Below are 26,504 nucleotides of genomic sequence, written 5' to 3'. Positions count from 1 at the left end.
CCATGTGATATTTTCACTTGCAGTAGGTTTTTTTGCTAGATTTTTTTATTTATTTGCCATATTCCCAAGTATTGCAAATGGGAAGTGTGTTCATATGCATATATCAACCCTAAATTAGTAAATAAAATTCCTTTTTCCTTCCATGTATTATAAGAACATCTGTGCTTTTAAGACATGGAAAGAGGTCATGGAAATACAGGATGGTAATTGTCTGCATTGCCAAATCCATTTGCTTAGTCTGTCTAGATCTTTGTCCTCTGAATGTCTCTGAGCTGGTGTGGGTGTGCAGCTGAGGTGGGAGCTGCGGTCTGCCTTTTCCAAGAACCACCTGTAGTATACTTGGTGAGCTGTTCATGGTGGATTCTGGTGTCTGTGAACGGCTGTTTCATGTCAGGCTATAAGCAGTCATTAAAAACTGTGTCTAGGAAAGGTATGCCATGAGGGTTGCCTGGCTGAAGTGAGCTTCCAACTGAGGACATGGTAGTTTTGAAGAGGAAGAAGATGGGGTTCCTGGCAGGCGCACTGAAAAGTGTTGAAATTGGACTTGGAGTCTAGGCTGAGAGGGCTCGATAAAGTGTTTGAGGGGAGTTGGGGTGAGAGCAAAGGTCCATCTGAGGGTTACAAGGGGATGGAGCAGAGGAGATTTGTAAGAGGGAGGCTAGGAAAAGACTTCTGAGCCTTCAGGACTCTGCAGTCTTAAAAGTGGAGGTTAAGTGTTAAGTGGGAGCCAGCCCCTTTATGTGTTTTGGATAATTGGATTACAGGCGGGATTGACTGGTACTTGGAAGGCAGTCCTTCAATCCTTTAACCTTCATAATATTGTGGCGGGCAGAGTCACTGTTTTTCTTTTCCATTCATGTCCCAAAACTGAGAGTAACCCTGCCAGCAGACCTAGTCCTGCAGAGCTGCAGTAGAGAGTTGCTCTGCCTTCATCTTGCCTTGCTGTCGGAATCAGCAAGGTTGAAGAATTTGCTTGCTCCTAGCTGAGCAAGGGTGTCTAAACTGAAGTCTTATTTCTGGGGTGAACAAACTGTACGGTTTGTCAAGCTTAATTTCTGCCATTAAGTACAAGAAAAGTATGCTAAGTCTCAATGTTTTAGCATACAGCTATTAGAAAATTATTTGGTGTGAAATACAATAAAGAAGGAAGTGAGAAACAATGCACATAGATATTCCTGGGGTGATACTGAGAATATAGAGGCTTCTGTCTGATTATCTGGATTACCAGATTATCTGAGCCACATTTAGCCTAAATATGACGTGGGTAGAGAAAACTAGAGATGACAGATAAGTGAACCTGCTTATCTGAGGCATTTGGTGTTAGATATTTTCCCTGTAGATTTTGGGGAATGGGATTCAGTAAATGTAAAATCAGGTTCATTTATAAATCAGTATCTCTTTACGTTGAATGAATGGAGATAGTTGGGTGCTACCAAAGGTCTGAGAGCTGAACTGGAAAGATAAAGACCAAAAATAGTCATAATTTCTTTATTGGGCCAAAGGAGGCATTATGACCCATGTGGTACAATTCCCAGGTGTAGAAATGATGTGAGGGTTTAAATAAAAAGTTTTATCTGTATCTTTTGTCGGGTAGTACTTGTCTCCTCTTGGAAATCTTGTGGCAGTTAGCCTTAAGTTTGAAAGGTGCTTGTTGGGATCCCTTGTCCAAAGTAAGGTTTGCACAACCGTGCTAGGTGCAATCCTGCCCTTCCAAGCAATGCTGGTGATATGAAGGGCTTGCAGACAGCTGGGGGGTCAGATGATGATGTAAAACCCCACTGATGATGTGCCTTTCATAGCAGTCTGTTTAGAAGTCATCCATTTAGCTTCTCAGCAGGGCACCAGCCACTTGGATAAGTACTCTTTGCTCCCCTGTCAGATAGGGGCTTTATAGATGAAAGATCCTTTCCAGCCGGTCTCACAGGCCCTCAAAACTAAAGCTGAGACAGTCAGTCAACACCCTGATTAAGACATTATTTCCATTAAAAAAATCAAGAGTTGGAGATGGCTATACCTTGGATCAAGTCGAGATGTCAAAACCAAGAAAGGTAATAAATTATGTTGGCAACTCAGTTCTGCTGGGTATTTTGCTGCACTTTGTGCTTCTGCACATATATAAGAGAAATAAGTAACTGTCCCCGGAGACTTCATTTTGGGGCTTGAGGTCTTTTTATGTTGGTTTCTTTTTTTGTATTTGTCATTGAATTTCTATAAGAAGTGAAGCTGCCCCCAGCAGAGCACTAAGGAAGGATGTGTTTATTCATTTTTGCATAACTGAAAACATTCTGTGGACCTTTATTTAAACTCAAAAATAATTTGAGTTGGTTTCTTTGGTTCTACTGGAGATCTTCATCTGGTGTGCAAACTAGTAATTCTGGAGCTCTAACTAGTTGGTTTAATTTTTTTGTTCTGTGTGATAGTGATGACTATTTAAATAAATAAAAATTCTGATTTCTTACTAGGGTTTCTAAAGGCCTGACCTGTATTAAATGTCAGGAAGAGTTACTCTCATAAATTGCCAAGTAGTCTCTTCTCACTTTTTTGAAGTAATGTTGTGTTTGCACTTTTTGCAGCAGAATGGGGTTCTTTGGTTTGGTTTTGGTTTGGGTTTTTTTTTAATGGGATTTTATAATGTGTCTTAAACATTAAGTACTCAGATAAACAGAGGCAGAGCACTTTGAATGACCCAGTAAGCTAGGGGGTATTGTGATTTAGGAATGGTACTCCCCACTTTAGTGCTCCCACTGAGACTCTACAAACTACCTGCTGCTTGTTTGCTCCCCTCCTCCCCTTCCCCTGCAGTGGGCTGGAGAGGAGAGTAGGAGGTACAAAAGGGAAAGCTCACCGGTTGAGGTAAGAACAATTTACTGAAAACAGCAGTGAGATAAGAAAATTAACAGTAGCTGCCACAGTACTAATAACAAAAGTGTACAAAAGAGAGAGAGTGATTCACATGCAAAAATACTCACAGCACTCTAGCTTGGAACCAGCATTATGAAACCTGTCCTTTGCTCAACCAGAAGGAACCCCTTCTCTTCAGGGAAGGGTCCCCTTCCCTCCCCACACCTGGCAATGACATGAGGTAGTGTAGAATAGCCTCTGTGCCCTAGCCATGCCTCTCCTGGCTACTGCAAAAATTAACCCTGTCCTGGCCAGGAGGAAATGAGGTCATTTAACATTTTGCTTATAATGTCTGAAATCAAGGTAAACTTGAAAGAAAGCATGGAAAAAAGAAAATTAAGTGTAGGGGTTTTATTTGTCTTTTTTTTTTTTCAGACATAGCCCTTTAAGAAGGCCTATGATACTGAAGCCTTGTTGGAGTAGGGTGTGAGTGTGTCCTCTTTGAAATTGCTTCAGTGATGGACCTCAGCTGTCTTTGTATTGGAGTTTAAATGCTTTGCAGGATCAAAAGTTGCAGGCATAAACAAGGCTGGAATGGAGTAATTGGAATTCTAGCTGGGACTGGACAGAAGATGTGCAGCAAAGGGGAAGGACACTTGCCTTATAATGTATACAATGTTTATTTCCATAAAGGCTTTGAAAAACTTTGAGGGCAAGCCATGTGTGGGAGGGATGACACTTTGCTGTCAGTGCCTGTAACATAATTAGAGTATCTGTAATCAATAGAGCATGTAGTTCATGTGACAGACAGTCCTGTTGGCAGATCCTCTGCTGCAGGAGCAAATGTGGGCTAATGGAATAACTGGGAACTGCCCACAGGTTCCTTCTGGAAATTTTCTTCAAGAGGACTGATTTCAGATTTTTTTTTTTTTTCCTACTCATGATTCCTACACAATAGTTCCTGTAGGCAAAGCTAGTAAAGATGGGGCAGAATATCTGAAGAAGGTTGTGAACCTGTGTTCAGAAAGGCCGGTGAGCATCCCTCAAAGTGACACTTGCCTGTTGAGAGTATATTGCACAATTTGTGGCTCTTGTTAGTTTTGTAAATCCATTCCAGAAGAAGAGTTGGTAAGCGAGTAGGTGCTGGGTGTATGAAAAGGAATTTATTTTCAGTTCAGGTGTGTTCAGCAATGACAACTGGAAGAGCTCTTAGTAGGAACGGGTTTGTGTTAGTCTTAGGGGCTAATTAGAGTATTTCATTCAGTTGGAAATGTGCTTTCAATGGGAAATGTTTATGGTTACCTGTTCTTTACAGCATATTTTTAGCGATGTAACTGCCAGCTTTAGCATTAAAAGGCAAGTAGAAAATCAAATGGATTATGAGTTTCAAGTTAGCATTCTTGTTGTGGAAAAATGGTCATTGTTTATTTTACAACATCACAAAGGTATCTTCCTCCTGTCAGCTCTGTGGGTCTACTTCCCTTTCAGAATTTAAGGCTGCTATGTGTAGAGTGCTTTACACATTTTGTGCAGTATTTATTTATTTTTCTCTCAAAACATTTGTCAAGAATCTCAAAATTCAGTATTGTTGTTTCAGATAGTTTTAGGCATTAAATATTGAAGTAGTATTAAGTGGTGGTACAAAAAGCAGTGTTAACAAAATTTATTTTCAAATTTTTAGAATCCTCTAGGATGGTTTAATTAAAAGTATCATACACTTAGTAAAAATCCATGTAAGTTCAGCAATTGATTTTTTTATTATTTTTTCCCTTTAAAAAGGACAGCTGTGAGTTCTCTTGTATAGGGTAAATGTCACTCTGTTTATTCTTAGCTCTGCTGCAAGTCAGGACTTGTACTATTCCTTTAGGTTGTCATAGAAACGCAGCTAACTGACATCTCAACTCAGACTGCTCATGGTTTAATTTGTGGGTTTGCAAGATTATTAAAATTTAACAAAAATTATTGATTTACTTTTATTAACATGGGTTTGTGTTTACTTTAGAAGTTCAAACTGCATAAAAGCTTTTCTTGATACAAAAATACCTTTAAAATTTTTAAATTCTGATACTCTAAATAAGAGATCATCAAATGCATTTAATATATCAGAGTCTGAAGCAGTAGAGAAATCTTGAATTTTTGCAAATCACCTTTTTAATTTCGTTTTGTTTACAGTAAAGTGCCCCAACCTCATTTCAATTTACCTTTTAGCTTGACTTTTATTTAACATAGAAGATACCTGTCAAGAAAGCGTGAAATAGGTACATCATCATGCCTAATATTTGGGAGTTTTCATTTTATTTACTTACTTTGAAGCCTGGCAGAACGCTTTGGTGCACTGACTTTTGAAAGTATATATTTTTTATATATTCATGTGCAGAAAAAATTACTTAGTTTTCACTCATAAATAAGACAGGCGAAACTTATTTACAGTAACTTTATCTAATGGTCCACGGATGAATGATTTTATGCAAACTACTCAAGAGATTAGAATTAACTTTTCATGTTGGTTGCACATTGGATGTCCAGACCCCAGCAACATGTGGGATCTTATAAAAACTAGATGACTGGAGTTCAATTTTTACTTTTATGAATTTATTCAATGATTGCCCATGCATTTCAAGTGTAATCTTTGTAAGCAATGTATAAAATGGAGTAATGTATTAATTGGTATAAAATGGACACATACTTTCTTACGCCCTCCTTCCATCACATGTATGCTTTTTACTTTGACTTTACCTCCTCCCTCCACCTCATAGCCATTTATTAAGGATCTGTAGGCATGAGGAATTTGACTGATTTATATGCCAACCTGTAATTTGACATTGTCATTCTGTCTAGTAACAACTTTGTTCAGTGTTAGATTTACGGAATAAAATTGTTTCTTGGTGGACATTTTGACACCTCACTTCATACTCCTACGTCATGCGCTGCTGACATCCCTGTATTAATCTAATTTGTATTCTGTCATAAAACTCTCACATAACATTTTAAAACAGACTCTCTTTGCAGCATGTTTCTATAAACATGGGGCTAAATATTGGGTGTTTCCATAGGTATGTATGGCTTTTTTGTTTTTTATGAGGTTATATACATGTTACCATATATGATGGTAGCGCACATAGTAAATGGCTGTACCATTTAACTTGGGAAAGACTGGCTTTAGTATTCCAAAGGCAATTTAAACAAAATATGTTTTATTAACCGGTTAACATGTCTCTTCCAAATTTATTTTTTGCATCATTGACTACAAGAAAGTGTTGCACAAATACAGTTCTGCCATAGGCTGACACTGCATTTTTAGAAATTGGAAGGCAGTGGTTGGTGGGAAGTCAAGGCACTCCTTTAAGTAGAGCACTGCACTGGTATATTCTGGTTGCTTCGGAATGAAAGATGTGTTTTATGTGGGAAACATACACAGTGTTGATATATTCATTACAGTCAATAGCGATTGTAGGAGAATATTATTGCAGGTATACTGTTTCCCAGTGAGGACCAAGGGATATATAAGGGTTTGTGTATGTCTGTGCATATATAAGATTAACTGAGTCTTACTGAAGCCTGTGGAATCTTTCTGGCATTGTACTTCCATAGACCATCTGTTACAGATAGATGCCTATGACCAAAGAGCTATTTTGCAACTTGGATTTTCTTTTCCTAAGAGATAAACATGTTGGGTCTTCTTTGATCAATAAATTTGCTGCTTGGGGTTTTTTTTAGCTTGGTTTCCTTTTTCTTCACTCTTTGCCCCATGATCTTTCCTTGCATTTAAGTAGTGATTGGGTGATAATACCTAACATACTTGAAAAGAAAGAGAGGAAAGCTTCAGTATTTACCAGAAAAAATCCTAACATGCGAATGGTAAAGGTGATTCATAGGAATATACAGTGTCCAGATCCTTCTCCCAGAAAACATATTTATACTATTTTTTTTTTTTAACCATAAGCCCATTGGTGGGTTTTAGACAATTAACTTATTCCTAGTGGATTCTTCTTTATTTCTGTTCACAGCATTTTGCCTCTATCCTTCCTGCAGAGGTGCAGCATCTTGTAAAGGTCATGAAGTTTCTTGCAACATGCATGCTTCAGCTTTCAGTTCATTGTGGCTACAGTGGCACACTTTATTTTATCATCATTCATTATCATATGCATCCTTTTTGTATTTTACTTCTAAATTGCAAATAACTAACTTTATGTAACAAAGTACACATGGACATTTTTTCCTGCTTTTTAGATATCAAATAAGTGCCTCTTACAGCTGAATTGACATGCTGCTCTACAGTCTTTGCACCCAGAACTTTGGAGTAAAAAGAAAAACCAGTAACAAAAAAGCACAGCCCAAACCCCTTCAGATGATTAAACTGTGAAAGTTTGGCTTTTGATTGTAATGGCCGTTGTGAAGAGATCGCAGTGATCCATCTTCGCCTGTTGCTGTGTGATAGTTTTGGGATATCTTTTAACTTGTTTTTATCTTAAATAAACTTCTAAATATTTTTGTTGTTTTTCCTCTCTTGCTCCCTTTTTCTTACACTCCTGAAAATTTAGGAAGATGAGAGTGAAGAAGAGCCTAAGCTCAAGTATGAACGGCTTTCTAATGGAATGACAGAAATTCTCCAGAAGGATGCAGCCAGCTGCATGACAGTGCATGAAAAGGTATTATGTGACTTTGTGGCTGAGATAGCACTTCTGCTTGGTTTTATATATTTATCTGTGCTTATAATGCATCAGCGTATTTCTGTGTAGAAGTGATGCCAAATCTAGAGTTGTAGTGCAAGACAACAGTAACATAAACAAAATTCACCATTAACCTGTATTGAACAATCCACATTTTCTCAGTAATAAAATGAGTAGTTCACATGGTTCAATTAACAGCAGATCTCTCAGAATCAATTCCCTTCTTGTTTGTATCAAACATTTTTTCAGTGAGAAACACATTTTCTCAATGAGGAAATGAGGTGAGAATTCAAGATGCAGTGATTTGTTAGATAAGATGTACTAGAAAGCTACTAGAAAAATGTTCACTCCATTTTAATTATGAGCAATATTATGAACTGCAATCAGAATACAGTCCTAACTTTTCTTTATTCAGAAAGAAAGATGGTATATACTGTGCTTATGTGCACAGCCTGTATCAGTGAAAACCAACTTTATCATGCCAGGAGCTTAGCATATATTCCGCTGTGTTATATATATGTTATATATATGTTAATACAGTGTAGAAGAAAGAAATTACAGGGTTTTTTGTTTGCTTAGGTTTTTCTTTTGGGTGGTGGTGTACTAAGACTTCCCTGTTCCCCTTCCCTGATTCAGTATGCTAAAAACAAGGAGAGGAAATGCACATGCTAAGGTTTTTGAAGTACCAGAAAATGATAGGGATAGAGTAATAGATATTGCAAACTAAAGAAATTTTAAGAAAAATTATTGTTTTTTTCTTAAAAGGAATAAACTTCATATGTTTCTTTAGTGATTTAAAGAATTGCTTTTGTATTTTATGAGTTTTCTTCTCTTTTATAAGTATTGAAAATCATTTTAAAATACTGAGTCATGCTGAAGAGCACCTGAAAGTATGAGTTAATGATTTGTCAACTATTAGTATGTAAAACATAGTAGCTATTTTCTGAATGTATAATTTTTAGCCAGTAATATCTCCTTAACAGTTACTGTTGAGGGATCTATCTTTATTATTTGTCTATATTTTTAGATTGACTTGTGCTGTGTTTCTTTTCCTCAGAGAACTGTTACTATGGCTCAAGAGGCTTTTAAGATGAAGCTTGTATTTTAACTGTGTGAATGAAAACAATAAGTCTTTTTAAAATGTTTTTGACAACTTAGAATTACACAGATATCTGGAAAATTGGCAAGCATTTCCTCCTTGTCTATGGCCTGTTTCTGTTACCTTTTAGTCCTGAGTCTCAGGTAAATTTTGAAAGCCAAGAATTTAACACGATTTTTCTATAAGGATGTGCACAGATACAGCTTTTACTATAGTGTCACAAAGCGTGACAATACAGGAAAATTGTTGAAGTATCCCAGCACTTTCAGTTTTCCAGCAAACTAGATACACTATTTATGAGAAAGATCAATATTGTTAGAAGCCAGGTACTGCAGTCTTTTAGGAATAGGTCTCCTACAACAGAGAGCTTAAAAATGAAGCTGGGTTATAGGTTTAGCAAGGGTGTTTCTGTTTCATTCTAGTTGGGCTTTGGGGATTTTTCCCCCTAAATGAACAGGAAAAGCCCTGCTAAATGCTATCTTTAGAAAAATTATACAGTAATATGTAAAATATGACTCTGACTAAAGCAGTTTAACTTTGCTGGGAATCCTGAGATCTGGCTTCTGCGTTCAGACTAATTCCCCCCCAGAATTTTTTTTTTTTCTTTTTTGCTGCTAAAGCATCATATTTTCACCAGGCTTGCTGTCTGCACTGGATGACTAATCGTCATGGCACCTGGTGCATTCAAGCAGGCCTGTGCAGTGGAATAGTCATACCTAGTTATGTCTGCACACCTGATGTTTTATTAACCAGTATTGATTTTTTTACCCAGGGGACTTTTTTCTTCCTGAAAAAAGGCAACCTTGCAGGAGTGAAAGGCATTGCAGGGAATGAATTTCTAATGAGCCCCTTCTTTCCCTTTCTTGACTCCTTTTAATGTAGCTTCATATTTTAAGTGCCTGAACTGAAATTTCATTTTAAGCAATTCCATTTTGATAAATCCTTTTAAACCTTGACTTTCTGTAAGGTTATTTTTTAAAGATTGTGCTGCCTGACTGACACGCTTAGCAGTGCCTGTAAATTTGAGCATTTCATTATAGGTTGCAATGAAGCATGCTCACATGCAGTGAAATACAGAGAATTGAGTAGCCTAGACTATTTCAGTAATGCTGAAAGTGGGGGGGTGGGGGAGGGGGCAAATAAAAGAAATCTCTGTCATAAATCAAGTAGTACTGGAATTCTGCCTTTTCTGTTTAGGTGTAGTTCACATGGTTTGATTAGCAGCAGATCTCTCAGAATCAATTTCCTTCTTGTTTGTATCAAAATAAGTCTGTGATAGTATGGATTTATGTGGAGATTTCTTTATTTTGCTACTATATTTTAGAAAGAAACTCCTGAGATTTCCAAGTAAGTGTATTTGTCTTGGGAGTATTCTATTTAGGACTGTTACTACGTGAAGGAAAGCAAACCCAGGTGTGTGCTTAAATGCACTGTCTGAGACCTTCCTTAATTCAGCTGTATTTTACCAGTGGCTTACAGCTGGCCTTTTGCTGTGTTTGAACACTTTGTTTTTATTTTAATAATGAAGGAGAATTAAAAATAAAACTCAGAGGAAACATTAGGATTGAAACAAAGCTGCAGAAAGGATCTAGGAACTACTTCAGATCTCTGTTGGTTCTTGCTCTCACGCTGCATTTTTAATTTGCTGCCACAGTCCATCAGCTGGTGTGTACAGACTGCAGACGCACCATTAGTTGTCAGTGGATGAGGGTCCTCATGACTCATTCTGACAGCTAACTCACACTATCACAGTAATATGGGCTTGAAGCCCTGTTTTATGCTTTGGGTACAGTTAAAATAGCCTTTCTCTATTGAAAATGGGGGGCTTTTTTCTTTTCCCCAGTGTTACTAATCCTGGAGTTCATTTAGCATTGCTGTACTATTTCTTGTGGTGTCTTTGTGTTTATGTAATCAATCTCTTTCTTTCACAGTTTTTGGCACTGGGAACACATTATGGCAAAGTTTATTTACTTGATGTCCAGGGGAACATCACACAGAAGTTTGATGTTGTAAGTATGACATTATTCAGAACCCATTTACAGTGATGTAAAAATGCTGCGATGTACCAGTAAGTCAGTTAACACTGCAATTACACTAATGCATTCCATAACATAAAAAGCAGCGTATGGTCCTTACAAAAAGAAGTTATGCTGGATGGTTTTGTGGTGAGCACTTCTCAATTTATATATAATAAACGTTTTCATGAAGCAGAAGAGGAAATACATATTTATGATTTCAAGTGGCTATTAAAAATGGAACCCAGAAGCTCGTTACTTCCATAAGGCATGAGCCTGTTCATTAGGTGACTGTTGTCAGTTATTAGTTTGTGCACTATCATCGTATCTAGTTGCCACAAGTAATTGAAAATTGATTGATTACCTTGCTGGCTCAGTTTATCAATTACAAATATATAATGCTAATATTTTATGTAAATGTTTTGAAGTTTGAATTATTAAGGGATTGTATTGATTGAAGGAAAAGAAGAAGCCTTTTTCCTTATTGCGCTTCATGGTATCAGAGGAATAAAATGCTAAATTTAAAGCTCTGTTCTAGAGTATTAAATGTTCCTTTTTATTGTGGATATGAGTTCATTCGTTTCAAATTTCCTGTCTTTCTTGGGGAGTGGCAGGAAGAGAATTAGCAATTTTTTTTCTCCTCAGGTTGTCAAAAATTCTTGTAGCCAAGCATTGGTTTTTCATAGCAGTGTAAGCACTAGCTATAGAAACCATCACAAGATGTGGACATGTTTGCAAAGAGAATATATGTTCTAAAGCTGACACAGCTGCATGGAAGGGATGGAAAGCTTTGTTTCTATTTTTTAAAAATGTAGTTACGCATTGTGCGAGGGAGTAGGGGAGTATAAGCTTCTAGGCACAGCTTTTGAAGAAATTTTTAGATTTAATTTTAGTCAGACTGACAATGACTTTACTAGGGACTGATTAAAGTCAAGCTAATTATGTACTTCTATTTCTTTTAATTTTGTACGTGCATCAGCCCTGCAGATGAGAATGCTGACTGCATTTCAAAAGAGGAAAAGCTTTTGGTGTCTCCCTTGCAGTTCTGATTACTTTACATGCATGCTGCTCTGTTTGGGGCAGGTCAGATTAAAGTGTACCTGAATTATTCTCTTCCATTGCTGCAGTAGAAAAGAGAGTCAGAGACTCACTCCAGTGAAGTGGAGATTTTGTATTGAGTCTGGCATTAACTGTCGTAAACTTGTATTTGTTCCATTCAGTGTAAGGGGCTTGGAAAATTTTATTTGTAGAACAATCTTCTTCTGTCCACCACCAATGCCTTGTTCTCTCACACTGGTTCCAAGAGATGAAATCCTCCTCTGTAAAGACTTAGGGGACTGCCTAGGTGTAGAGCAAAGAACAATAGGACCTGCTATATGCTAAACTCTATAAAACAAAATCCCTGAATTCTCTTTATACCCACCCTCCCAAATCTGCTGTTATTTCCTTTGCTTTTCTTTACTAAAAAGTCCTACCAGTGCCTGCTGGGAGGTAGTTTCTTATGATGAATTTAGTGTTGGACTATATAATTATTTTCTGCTCAAAGATGTTTACTTTTCCAAACTTAGCATGCTTCAGGATGATTTTTGTGCTGTGTCTCCTTATAAAGATGGCAATGATGTTTTTCAAAACTATTGTTTGAGTACAACCTGCTTTTTGAGCTGGAGAATAGGAAAAAGAAATGTTTCTTGGATTCTATTCTTAATGTTTATGTCTCTTTTTGTAATGTACATGTCTCCAGTGCAACAGATTATATCATGGATTAGGTGGAAATGGTGCTTCTTTTTTCTTTTTTTTCCTCTTTTTTTCTAGTTTGAAGAAGAATGATTTTCGTCTAGCACCACTTGTCTTTAAAAGAAAAGTTTTTCAAGGAATGACTAACTGTTGTAGAACAGAACAGGCTGCCTATGTGAGAAGAAAGCAGCTCCATGATGTATATGGCTGCTTAAACTGATAAGTTTTCTAAATTAATATTGTCAGCTGCTGAACCCATAGACAGTTTATTCTGAAATGGGGGCTGTATGTCAAAATATTTTCCTTCTAACCTGAACTTCTCAAGATGTTGGATTTCAGACTAGAGGCATCACTATCCAAACATTCGGTGAGATCTTCCTTCAGTTCTCTCCTACCAGTGCCTCCTTATTGTCTTTCCTGGGAAATTTGCATTAAAGTATTGTCATGTTGTAAATCCCAAATAAAACCTAGCCCTTTCTTGACAAGAAAGGCAATTACTTCCTGAAGTCATACAGGGACAAAGCATTTCGTGTAAATGTGCTGGCACAGACTGTTTTCACGAGTGGTATTTTTTCTGGTTCTTTTTCTCTAATCCAAAAAGAACAAATTCCTTCTCAGAACCTTCTTCATTGGAGGAATGGCATATACAGTTCTATCTTGAAGTTGTTAGTAGGGGAAGTATCTGTTGTTACTGAATATTGGAAATTAGCTTTGTATAGAATTTTTTCTGAGTAAAATAGCAGTATTACCACTAAAATATTTTAATTGTTTGCAGTAAACAGTGTGCCTGGGGAGTGTCTTTTATGTATTTTTTTTTAAAGGATCTTTTCAGCAGATGTTTTGTGTCTTGTGACATGTCAGAAATTAATGGTAAGAATAGCAATATGATACCCTTTGTACAAATGAAATCAGTTACGTAATTCAAGGAACTGTTTTTCATTTGAGTCTTTATCTCTACTTTTCAGGGGATTGTTTTGGTTTTGGGTATTTTTTAAAGAAAAGTTGGGAAATGAAAAAATTAATTAGTCTTCTATACATCTGTTAAATGTGTAATTATCAAAACCAAACCATACATGGGGAACTTTAAAAGCTAATAGATCTGAAATATTGTTAGTCTGTAAAATAAACCAGAATGAAGCAAGAGCGGGTTTTTTTTAACCATTTTTTAAATTCATTTTAATGGTAAGTTCATATTAAATACACTTCAAAAATTCCATTACTGCACTCATAGTCCTCTTGATTTCTGTCTTTCTTTCCTAATTTCAGGAAGCCATGTTCAAAAATATAAATGGGCTTGGAAATTGAAGAAATAAGAGTTTTGCTTTTATAATAAATTCTTTATTTTCTATATTGACTCACATCTGCATTTGAGCCAAATTGTATAAAAAAGATATTGGAGGATTTGCAGCAAAATGAGGGAGAAAATTCACCCAAATTTCAGTATGTGAAAATTCACCAGCATTATTTCCAGAATGGCCAAGTTTTGAATGACAGCATTCCTGTTGAAGACTGAATGCATTTATCATTTTAATTTGAGCTAAAAACAGGTGTAAGAAACACTAAAATATAAAGCTTGGCATCCCTAGAAGTTCTGCTGTTGTAACACACTTTTTTGTTTATTGTTTAAAAAACCTTTTAGGACTGCACTTCATAATGTCCATAGCAGCAAATCAATGTGGTTATCCTGGATTACAAATACTGTAGTGTCTGCTCTACTTTGACCCATAAATATTCACAGACGCTTCTGTGAAACTCCTGTAAAAAACTAAATTATTTTCAGAATAAAGTCTTGCTCTCATCCAGCTCTTCAAGTATCTGATGCTGAATCCTATGCCAAGTGGACGACTAGTCTTTTTCAGGTTTGCAGCTCCTCTTGTCAGCAGCAGTGGAGATGTGTGCTTTGAAACTGTTGCATACTTTGAAACTGTTGTGAGAGATTTTCTGGTTTGGGGAGAACTGGGACAGGAGGTGGGAAGCTTTGGCCTTTTGTGTTGCTTGGTATCTCAGCAGTCATGCTTGTGCTCTTGTGATCCCTCTCTCCTCTTTGCCTAGCATTTCTGTAGCTCTTGCTAGTGTGGCTTGTCTTTGACAATGTCAGCTGCCTAAGATTAACTGGTATGCATCCTCAATAACATATGTTTGACAAACTGGTGTTCCCTTGTATTAGGGTTCAGTGCATTGAGTGAGATGAAATGTGTCAAATGCACTGAAAATTATTACTAAAATGCAACAAGAAGAGGGAAGAAAAGCCTGCTAATTCCACTGACAAAGGATGATGCAGGACTGATTCACAGCACGTTAATTCCAAATGTCTCTCCATCTTTCTTTCCTTCTTAGACTGTCTACAATTTATTAATATAATTATTGCCTGAACTGACATCCTGTGGATTAAGGATTTGTAGATACGAAGAAAGCTGTACAAACATGTTTAGTTACATAACAAATCAAAAAGCTTTCAAAGGGCAAGAAAACCTGTCCCCATTCTGGTCTCCTAGTAAACATCAAACTTAAAGGAAAAGTGGTAAGAAGTCTTGGATGGTGCCAGTCTGTTAGAAGGGGAAAGACTGCCTATTTTGTAAGTAATGGGGATTTAAAAGTTTAATGCTTTGAAGGTGTTTCAGAGGTGATACATGAGTCTAGAAAATGATGTAAATAGTGTTTTAAGGCTTGTCTTAGTACAAAGAAATTGAAGTCCTTTTAGCATGCAACATTTGTGAGCTATTCGAGACTGCTAAACTTTCAGAAAGAAACCTCCTCACAGCATCTCTTTTTACAATGTATTTCTTTCCTTGCGTCGTGGGATTTTTTTGTGATTGTCTCACATTGTGTAGCACTAACTAATTGTGGGTTTTTTAGTTGGAATGATAGTAATCCAAAATCACTAGGTCATCTCTGCTACCTTGAAAACTTGAAAGGGAGTTCCTTCTGTGGTGGTCTTATTGCCCTTGGGTATACTGAAGTTACAGCACTTGCCAAACTCCGGAGCAAGACCTTGCTTGAAGGTCAGTCTGTGGCCTGTTAGTTTTGCTGAAAACTCAGCAGGTTGCAAAGAAAATGTCAGAGATTTCAGTTGACTTGACATCTCTTGGCAAGAGTTTAATTGTCAAATAGACAAAACCATTTCTAACAAAGAAACACCTGTTCTTAAGCACTGAGTGCTGTTGCTAGTGATAATGCAAAACTTACTAACTGCTGTGGGAGATTATGCAACACCTTTCAATGGGGAAGGTAACTTTCAGCTTTTCATGATGAAGTTGCTTTGGGTGGAACTTTGCATGAGAATTTGAGACTAAGATGATATAAATGTCACTTACTTTGACAGGCTATTTAAAATTCCCTGTTTATTACTTTTAACTACATCATTTTAGGTTGTCAGTATCAGACTATGTAAGAAAACTTAGGAAGTGAAGTGAAGCAACAGAATTTAAATATGTGGTAGCTCTGTGTTAGTATTTGCACGGTGTCACTGTGCCTGTTAAATTTGAAGCTGAAATCTTGTGTTTTTTACAAAACCAAGCATGCTACTTTAAGTGATAGTTCCAAAAACTAAAATAAAAATGAAGGTTTTGATAGAAGCAAGTGTCTATGCAAGGGACAGGTTTCCTTCTCCACCCTGGGACCTCCCACCCAAATGGGTGTTGCATTCTTATGTCTTAAATGCTTTATGCTAGCCCCTAGCTCTTTCAAATGAAAAAAAATGGATAAAAGTGTCATTTTTGGGGATTTTTGTTTTAAGACTTCAGTGTCTACATCCAATTTAATATCATTTCTGCTTCTGTCTGTCTTTCCATTTTAATTGCAGATGATTTGGAAATCCAAAGGATTTTACAGTAGTTGTGGGAATAACTCAGATGGCCTTTTGAGTCTGGCTTTTTGATATAAAGGCTTGGAAAGTATGTTTTATATGTTTATTGTGGTACTGTGCTTATTAGGTTGCTTGTGACCTGGAGTGTTTCCAGTGGGAACTATGGAACTGTTGAAGATTAGGAACCATCTTTGGCAGGAATCATGGTGTACCTGTGGTAGCTTGCCTAGACTGGCAGAAATTGTGGTGCCATGACCATTATTCCATAGATATAGAAACATTTCTTGTCTGACAAAACTGAAACAAGAAAAACCCAAACTTTTGTACATATTTTGCACATCATCTTTGTACCATTGTATCTGACTTTCCTTTGAAAGGAGTATTGTTTAAATTTTTAGTTAACCAAAAAGATCAAAGGGATATGGAAGGCATTTGTTATTACTAGAAGTGTTGCTTGGATGAAATGTGGGAGTTCTAAACAATTTTAGAATCACTTATGTTTAATTCTTATAGATCAAAACTGAGGCAAGTGAGACCATTTCATTCAATTATTCTTTCAAGCTTGTAGTTTCAGTAACTGTTGCTTGGTGCAGAATAATGTTAGAAGTGCAGCTGGAAGTATGAGTTCAGCTACAGAAGGTCTTGTATGGTCCAGTCATTTATTTCTTGAATGTTGTTAGCTCTTACAAGTCTAATGTGTGCTTGTACTGTAGCAAATAGTACCATGTATGCTGTAGATCTAATTTGTTTCAATTTAAGTATGAAGCTTAAGTACTTTATCAGCTGTTTCTGGGATAGCAATTGTTTCTGCCATCTCTTTTGAGCTATTGACTAGCAACTATGTTGCCCATGTACCTTTTTTTAGAAGGATTACAGCCCCATCTTTAGACCAACTGGTCCTTCTACAACTTTATTACCCTTCAAATGCATATTGTTTTCCTCCTTTTTTTTTTAACATAGAAGCTGTCCTGGGGTGATGTTATAAGGTTTTTGGGGTTTTTTATTCCTTAACCATCTGCTTAAAGATGCTGTGCCTTTAAGATGGACCCGGGGGGTGGGGCCGTGGGACGCGGGGTGCGGGTCGGTTCAATGGCTCGGCCCAACTGCTCGGGGCTCTGGGGCTTGGCAGGGCTCAGGAGGGAGTGCGCCGGGAGCGCTGTGCTGCTCTTTGGGTTTCTTTTTTTGTTGCCGCTAGCTGGAAAAAGGTTGTGTTGGGTAATTTTTCCCTTCCCTCCCCCTTGCCTCACTGCCTTCCTTCCCTTATCTCTAGTCTGGGGAGCCTGCGGGGTGGCCCCAGCTGGCCCGGGCCCTGAGGAACACGAAACCATTTTGCCTCCTGTGGGGAGGAGGACCGGCACCCGAGAGTCAACAGGGTTTTTTTTTTTCATCTGCCCTACTCTGGGCTGCTGCGTGGACCTCTCCTTCCCCTTCCCTTCCCAGAGATTGGGGGAGCCCAGTTGCCAGCCCGTGTGTTTGTTCCTTCTCCAGGCATTTGATGTATTTTGAGGTTTTTTTCCTGTTCTACTCTGTTTTGTTCTGTGTTAATAAACAGTTCATTTTTCCACGTTCACCTGCTGTTATCAATTTGCCTCATTGGAGGAGGAAAGGGGAGGTCCTTTCCCTTCGGAGGAGACACTCATTCCGGAGCGTTTCCTCCTGAAGTTTTGTCTCCAAAACCGAGACAGAAGCATAGGAAGAAGTCTCCTTTTTTGTTCTGCATCATCAATCACTTTTCTTCAGAGTGGGTATCGTATTGTTTGTCAGTTGCATTTCATGATCAACTCTAAATGTATTACATTTAAGGTACTTTAGCAGCCCTCTTTAATGTCACTGATTTCAGTAGAAATCTGTTACATTACCATTTAATGAGGTAAAGGACTGTGATTGAATACTGTTCCATCACAAGCATCTAGACACAGAAAATAGTTCACTTTCTCTTTACTTGGTAGGGTGCTATCATATTCTGCATGTTTTTTCAAAAAGAATTGAAGCATTGAATATTCTAGGGGGAAGATATTTCAAAAGGCGAGAATGCTAAACATGAAGGACATTAAGGACATTATTACTTGAGTATTTAATACAGCATTGTTGATCAATGAAAGGGCAAAGTTTAATTTTTTTTCTTTATTCACCAGATCTTGTTGCCTCTTATTTTTGTGGAGGATCAAATAGAGGACCTTACTGTAATCCTGCTAAGTGAATTTACATGTGTCACTTTCAAACAGTTTTGAACAAAATTATTTGTAATACTATTGAGATACATCAAAATCATCAAAACAATTTTTTTTTGTTCTAACTCTTTCACCATCCTGGTCTAGTAACATTTCCTGTTTGAATGTTCATCACATCTCATGACTATTTAGAAAGTGGACCACTGTGCCAAATTGCTCTAGAGTTTTATTGGCACCAATGAAACAGCTAGTTTCACGTAGCACTGAGTAAGTATTTTCATAGAAGATTGCTAACTCAGATGTGCGTTTTCTAAAACCTAGTAACACTTAAAAGCATAGGGAGGATTTGGAGAGGTTTGATTTGTAAGAAGCTACTGTATTGCTGATTTCTAGGGCTGTTTTTCTTTCAAACGGGGTATTATATACCTGGATGGCATTTTTGTCCACAGGGAACACAGGCACTTATGTGCATATATAGAATAATAGTAGTTTGCCTGTCAGAATTATTAAGAGTTCAGGCATTAATAAAATATTATTTACATCAGAAAATGTTTTCGTAGTTAGAAAGACTGAGTTCTGGAGGACAATGTTTTTTATACTAGTTGACATTAATGATAGAGCTACAGACCTTTGTTTCCATTAACAATAAAAATACAGTACTATTAAAAATACATAATGACATAACAGGGCATATATGATGAACAAAACATGAAGGCAAAACCAAGTAGTTTTTCCCATGGGGGAGGATATTATTGATCAATTTAAAAATTCTAACAAATATTCCTGTCTGAAGGATGAGACTTATTTGTTTTAAAAGACGTGTCAATGTGTACAGCACTTTGTTTATTACACTCATGATGGAATACTAAACATGTACAGTCCAAATTTGACCAGTATCTGGTGTTAATACCCTCAGAGTGGCTGCTGAGAAAACTATCTACTGTCAAGCTGGCCATCTCCACTGGGGTGCTGCTGAAGAAGTTAGTTTCACTCAGTGTCCTCTGACACAGAGGTGGAAGGTTCACCACTGTAATCCTAAACTGGCTGCTAAATGAAGTCTAGTTGTGGCAGGTCTTGGCAGTTTTATGAAAAGGAGCTTTTGAAATGTGAGCAGTGTAAAGATGGAGTGAATGAATCTGTTTGCTTTTTTGATCCACTTTAAATAAAGTTTATTATATGCAATCGAGTCTACACTTCACTGGTACTGAAATAGAGCCTCTTTGTATGTAAATGCATTGAGGAACTTGCACAGGATCAATTCATCTTCATATTTAGCTTTCCCTATCTTACTGTCACAATGAGGGTATGGCATACAATATACTGCTTACAGTAAGTTACCGTGCACTTCATAATACACAGTTTCTACTTGTGTGAGTACTCTCTATCTCCATCTTTTTGGTTTGCATATGTTTTTAGGATCCTGTCAAGAATCAGATACCCACCACTGACTATTGCTGAGTATCTCTGGTGGACTTGTGAGACTTTCCCAGATGTTTATAATTGCAAATAAAGAAGGTTCCAGAGTTGGTGTCCAAAGAGAATACAGTGCTTTCAGTAATCAGAAAATGTGTTTATTATTGCATATAGCTTTGACTTATGCCAGTCTGTATAAGTGTTGATAACTCAAAGTTTACAAGGGAAAATGACACTCTAGGTGTAGGTGTTGGCTGAACTTGAACATTGATCACCCAGTGTAATATTTAACTATGCCAGGAATATGATTACTTATGTTGTTCTCAGCCAGGAAAGGGAGTTCATTCCCTTATAATACTTCTGCATCTGTCCGATTCCATCAGTGGAGATCTTTTCACTGATTTCAGTAGCCACTGAGTTTGGATCATTGTCTGTAGTGGAGTGGTTGACAAGCTAAAATAACTGGGGAAAGTACTTACTGCAGTTTTTCGTTTATAGAAAAAAGAAAACTATGAAGAAAATAATGGCCATATGTGGAATGTGTGGAGAAACAGGGTTTCTAGGCTCCATGTGGTGATGTCCTCTATCTTTTGTTAGGTCAGAGAGTGGGATGAGCATCATGGCTGTTTAGAAAACCTTTCTGGAAATTATATTGGCACAACAGTGCATGAGCCCTGAGCAGAATAGTTAACAGCCCCTTTGCTTCTTTAAAAGTTGTTTGATGGAAGCACCAATAAAATAATCTCTAAAAAGAAAACCTCTCCTGACAAGAACTTACACTGTATGACCTGCTTGGCCTTTTTCATTATTAATGTCTCTATGGCTTATGTGGAAAGGTGGCTTATCAAGAAATGGAGTAAAATTTCATACTTTCCACTTCAAGGATGGAATTCTACAAAATTCTATTAAATACATTAATGACAGTGGTGGTGGTATTCTGTTAGAAACAAGCAGTGAAAGTGCCCCTTAAGTTACATCCTCAGAGTTTTAGATGTGCTTTGGGGATTTTTCTTTAAATCCCATTTTAATAATTCAGTAGCCTCTCTTGAATGTTTGTATTTAAAGATGAATTCTCACAAGTTCATTGTGTTTGGCAAACTATTCTGAAAAGAAAGCAGTTAGAGAAATTGGTGAGGTGAACCTCCACATTGCCTGGAATAGTTTTTCTCCCCAAGGGGTGTTGGGTTTTCCAAGGAAGGTATATTTATCACCAGCAGACCTTCCTCAGCCCTTCCCCTATGTACTTCAGCCTTCCCCATGGGTGTGTGATGGGGAATATTGCTTCATATTCTCAGATGGCTTTAATACACAGATACCAACAAAGAAGTAGGGGAAGGCTTAGGAACTTGAGGAACACCTTACAATGAAAACATGAAGAAAAGGAACAAGGCAATCCTGTTACTTCCTTAAGGTGCAGCCTGCAAGCAAAAGGCCAGAAAAACATGTTCTGGCCTAAACCCAAAGTAAATGAAACCCCCTTTCTTCTCCCTATTTTGTCTTATTTTTTTACTGAAGAGGAAAAATACTAAATAAGAAAACTTATATTTCTTTGTTATATAATGATGCCTGTGAAAAACAAAGGCGTAGAATGCAGAGAATAGAAAATAAAATATGAATGTAAGTTTTATAGGACTGAAGGAGGAAAACCCTACAGGCATTTTCAAAGAGAGATTCTTCTTTGGATCCACCAGGAATTAGCGAACAGTTCAATTCTGCTAGGAAGCAGTCTAGGTTTTCAAATATAGATTTGGTTTTGGTAATAGTTCCATCATTCCTAAACAAGCATTCTGATTATCTAGTAACTACTAGAGATTTAGGGAAATCCCTTGTTAATATTTTTTTTTCCTTGGATATTTTTTTTCGTCTTAGTCCCTGCAGTTGACAAACAAGGTTAAGGGATTCACTGATGTGGAAAATACTGAAATCACTGTAGGCTTTTTGTTCTTTCTCACTGTCTTAGACTATATATATGAGAGATTTCTTGTCCTCATATTCCCTTAGTTTTTGACAAGCTTTTGAGATCTTTGTTTTTTGTAGGCAAGGTCTGCCTTCCTGCAGACAAAATAAAAGTTAATGTTGTTATTGTTCTGTGTCCCAGACCTTGTCACTCTCCCAAGTCCTTCCCCCACCCTTTTCTTCTAACCAACATAATCTCCCATTTTTCATTTGGAGAATGACAGATTCGAGAGTGTTATAGGAAATGCAATGGAGCAAGAATTCTCACTTACCAGAATTACTAGTATTGTTCAACTAAACCTCTTTGGCGTGGATATTAGTAAACTTTCAGCAAATGAAACTTTTAAGTGTTGTGAATTCAGCGTATACTACTTCGTTGCAGGCAGTGATGAACATCTTTTTCTGTAACTTCTACAGCTGCCTTTTCAATTTAAACCTTTGTGTAATTGTGCTTTGTTTCTCAGCTATGAGTAAACACATAGGTATGTGTATACTTCTGTCTTTTTATAGGTAAATATGATACAGCATCAGAATTCGCGTTTTGAGTTGCTTTTGCTTCTGCTGTATCAATAAAATTCTACAAATATGCAAAATACATGTAAGTCAGTGTGACACTACAGTAATTGGTGCAAGAAAAATGCATGGGTTCAGTTTCTTTTTAAAGATAATTCCTCAATACAAGAGATCTTCGGGTATGAGTGTTTTGAAGTCAAAACAGATGGGACACACAACATGTAATACACTTGTGCTTAGCTATTGCTGAGGATTTGGGGAGCTTTTCAAAGCAAGTTCCTCATCCTACCTAGAGCAAGGCTTGTATTTTGTGAGGATCTTAGCTTAATTATGGCAGTAACTGAGGTGGTTTCTGTTTGAAAATCAGTACTTTACACTTGGATACCTCCACCATGGTGGAAATAATACAAATATAAAAATGGTGGTCCATACTCCAGTAGACTAACATATAAAACCGTGGGTTGATTAATCATTGGAGCTTTACATGCTTGTTTATGTGAATGGCATGCAGATGAAACATGAATAAATGAAAAATAGGCACTTGTAGGAGACAGTTTTTTAATTACAATTCAACTGTGTACATACAATCTGCCTTAGTATGGGGAACAGCTACTTAATCATTATGCAGATCCAGATTGATACTCATGTAGCAGAAAAGATGTTTAGATGTTTGTCTGCTGTGAGTATGGATGTGTGTGTGTATGCACAGTGTTGCATTCCACTGAGGGAAACTGCGAGGAGTTGTTTTAGAAATGGGTGGTCAGGAACGAAATTAAGCCGAACGAGGCAAATGTTGTATCTGAGAACCGTTTATTGGTAACGAAAAAACAAAAAGAAAAAGGAGTTGCGACGGGCGCCCGGACACGCTGTGAGTAGGCTCTCGGATCGGAGGTCCAGGACCCTGGACAGGGTCACGGTCAGGCGGCGGGGTGGGATCAGCGCGGCAGGGTTGGATGCAGGCAGCCCAGGCAAGGACGCGGGGGGGGGGGAAGCGGCAGGGCGGCGATCAGGGACAAAGGGAGGCAGGACAGGCACGAGGGCGAGCAAGAGCCAGCGGGGGCAGGACAGCCAAAAGGCAGGCTGGGGCCAGGGCAAAGGAGCGAGCAAGCGAACCAGCCAGTGACGGCACAGCGCCAAGCAGCAGCAAGTCCCAGGGAACAGTGGCAAGTCCCTCAGCAGGCTGAAGCCAAAGCAAAAAAACAAGTCCCGGCCAAAAGACAAGTCTCCAAAAAGCCGCAAAAAGCCCCCAAAAGCAAAAACCACCATCTCCAAATCCCCCCAGAGCATGTAGTGGAGTTACCTTTTATGCCTTCTGGCTCCTCCCAGAGTCTGGCTGCTGGCAGGAGACCATTGGCGCAGTCCAATGTCCCACTGCATCCATTGGTAGAGACCTTTCGCCATCCGATTGGAGAAGGCCCTCTGGGGAGTTCAGTGTCTGCTGCTGACTGCCTGGCCCATGTGAGGTGTTGCTTGGTGAAGTCCTCTCAGAGACAAGGCTTCTTCTAGCTGCCTCCTGCACGTGGCACATGTGCAACCCCTCCCCCGTGTGCTTCTGACAATCAGTGTTGAGACAAATCAAAACTAAATTGGCTCCTCACACACAGATAAATAATAATGCTTAAATTCATTTAGGAAAAGTTTCTGAAATTTCTTGAAAAAGAGTGGATGAAAGCACTGATTAAGGGGGTTTTAGAGTGATGGGAACCTCTTGAAGTAAAATGAGCTTTGCTGTAAGTATGATTGAACACTGCTTTGCTTTTCACACTCCTAATGTGCATGTGGCTTGCCTGGTAACCATGGCTAAAAGGCATGAAGTCACAGACAACTATTAAAACGTTTAGATTCCTAGCTTGTAAATACTGCATTTCTCACAGAATTGGAGTGAAATCCAGTCTTATGTTTCATGTTCATCCACTTCATATCCATTGGGATGCAGCATTTGTGAAAGAATCAATTATCCATTTGTTAGTCTGTGGAGCTTTACAAATTAAACATTAGCAGATTGATTTCTCAGGTCCACCATTGGGGGACTGATTGTATAAGGTGGGTTGATGATAAGTGTCAGGAGAGGAGGAGTTGCCACAAAGAACACAATTAAAAGAAGCTTTCTGAGTGGCCGTGAATTTACTCCTAATTGAAGAGCTGACTTAATCCATAGTAAGAGCATTTATTTCAAGCATTTTACATTAGGTGATTGATTATCACATGAAGTACATTTGCTGCTAGATATTTGATTTTTCTTTCCTTTAAATTTAGGATTTTGCAAAACCATGTATTTAGATCTCTATGTGCAAGGTGTCTGCTAGCTTTCTCTCCTGCTCCCTAACCTTCTTTTTCATCCATTAAGGTAACATTTTTTTTGTTCTATAGTGTCAGCTTGACATTATTGATTTTGAACAGTCAAACTTACTTACGTTGTCCAGAATTCCAAACATGTCTCCATCAGAAAGAAAACTGCAGATAATGGAAATTCAGTGGAAGGTATTTCTTCCTTCTTTGCTGGTACTTCTACAGTGTGTTAAATTCTGAAGCTGTTCTCAGGTAAATCATTTAAGTGTATTTCCATTCCTAACTAACAGGATCCTCCTTATTGCCCGATTTGAATTATGTTGCTTGAGAAATACAATGTGTATTATTATCATTTATACAGTACTGGAAGTATCATTCTGATCACAAAGTAGTTGTGCGTTTTTACTTGATTGGCCTAATGCTAGGGGTCCTGATTAGGTAAAAAAAAGATTACCCGATATAGTGCTAGTAAAATAACAAATAGCCTTTTCAACGTTTTATATACAGCTTCCTCTGGTTTTATGACATGAGGTTTAAGATTAGATAATCTCTTAACTGAGTGGTATTAACATGGATTATATGTTCTAAATTTTAGATTCTTGTACATTTTACAGGTTTTTTCAACACCCATTTGAAATACCTTTAAAACAGTCAACTGACCAAACTCCAGTGCATATCATCGTTCCAACTGTATTAAATAATCAGTCCTTCAAATTATGATGAGTTAGTGACTACCTGCGTCTTCTCTAATCTTGAGTGATTCTTTGTCTTCTGTAGACATGTAAAGGTAGATCTTGCAGGAGGGGCATTTATTCCTTTACTGCAAAATCCAAAGCCTGTTTCCTTTTGTCAGGCAAATAAACTCTTCAGTGGGTTAGCTGGAAAAAGCTTTAAAAAAACTACAAGGGAAAGGCAGTTGAAACTCTGTGCCCAATTTTTTAACATTTAATAAAAAAATGAAAAACAAAAGCAGGGTGAGGGGGGTGACCCACAATATTATTCGTGTCCCTCCTTTCTGAAATATCAGAATTATCCACGGGGTATTGATAAGGTATAAATGCAAATTAATTCTGAAATGGTAAGTAGCTTTGCTGACTGGCACAGAAGTGTATTTAAACAGATGATGATTATGAAAAGAATTGGAGCTGATTCTAGAAGAAACACTTTGGTTTAGATAATATATGTACCAATTTTATCTCTGGTCTTTTCTTTCTCATTTCCGGGATAGCTTGAGATCTTAAAGAGTTCTCAAACAGCTTTCCAGTGGAACATAGCTCTGGAGTCATAGGCTTGACTGTTATTTAACTCTGAACAAGAAGATTCTGGCATTAGCAGTTCTTCCTGAAACTTCATTTTTAAACGCATGTAATATTCAGCCTGGACTGTTCATGGTCTATCATCACTTTCTGAGCTCCACAGAAAGTTCTGAATTGTAAAGTCAATGAGCAGGCTAATAGTCTAGTTTGTGCTAGTTTGACTTGAGTGCTGAAAAAAAATTACTCTGTGTTTGCTTTGCCTTGTGTATGTCATTTCCTATTGAAACTTAGCAGGAGATTTGTGTAAATGAGCAGGTCTCTTTTAGTTGAATTTAGTTGTTTTCCCTGATTGTCATCTGTGTATGGTGTAGACAAAAAGGAAAAAAGTCATAGGAGAAAGAAAAAGTTAATAGCAACTGATAGAGGTGTTGGGCATGCAGAAAGCTTGTAACGAAGTGCTAGTTATATATGCTGTTATGAAATACTGTATCATCCAATTTCTGTTTAACAATAGAACAAGTTTGGAAGTATTGTGCACAATTTTGAATGTGGGAAAAATGCAAATACACTGACAACATTCTAGAATCTTAGAATCATAGAATGTTAAGTGGTTAGAGTGTAAAGATTACGTAGTCCTAATCCCCCCTGCCATGGGCAGGGGCACCTCCCCCTAGACCAAGTTCCTCAAGGCCTTACTCAGCCTGGCTTTGAACACTGTCAGGGCAAGGACATCCACAACTTC

The 26,504-nt window shown here is 37.8% G+C and overlaps 1 protein-coding gene across 4 annotated transcripts in view; it reads left to right on the top strand.

Moving 5' to 3' along the window:
- VPS41 (VPS41 subunit of HOPS complex) overlaps window positions 1–26,504 on the top strand; it is a 113,588-nt gene that overhangs the window by 13,758 nt on the left and 73,326 nt on the right. For all 4 annotated transcript variants that reach the window (XM_032103283.1, XM_032103303.1, XM_032103292.1 and 1 more), the window contains exons 3-4: window positions 7,383–7,490; window positions 10,542–10,619. In XM_032103283.1, the coding sequence (XP_031959174.1) occupies window positions 7,383–7,490; window positions 10,542–10,619 (186 nt within the window). The remainder of the gene's footprint in view (window positions 1–7,382; window positions 7,491–10,541; window positions 10,620–26,504) is intronic.

The sequence above is a fragment of the Corvus moneduloides genome, chromosome 1 (assembly GCF_009650955.1).
Source record: "Corvus moneduloides isolate bCorMon1 chromosome 1, bCorMon1.pri, whole genome shotgun sequence".
NCBI lineage: Eukaryota > Metazoa > Chordata > Aves > Passeriformes > Corvidae > Corvus > Corvus moneduloides.
Note: the sequence above shows the minus strand (reverse complement) of the source record. Positions and strands in the feature narration are given on the sequence as shown.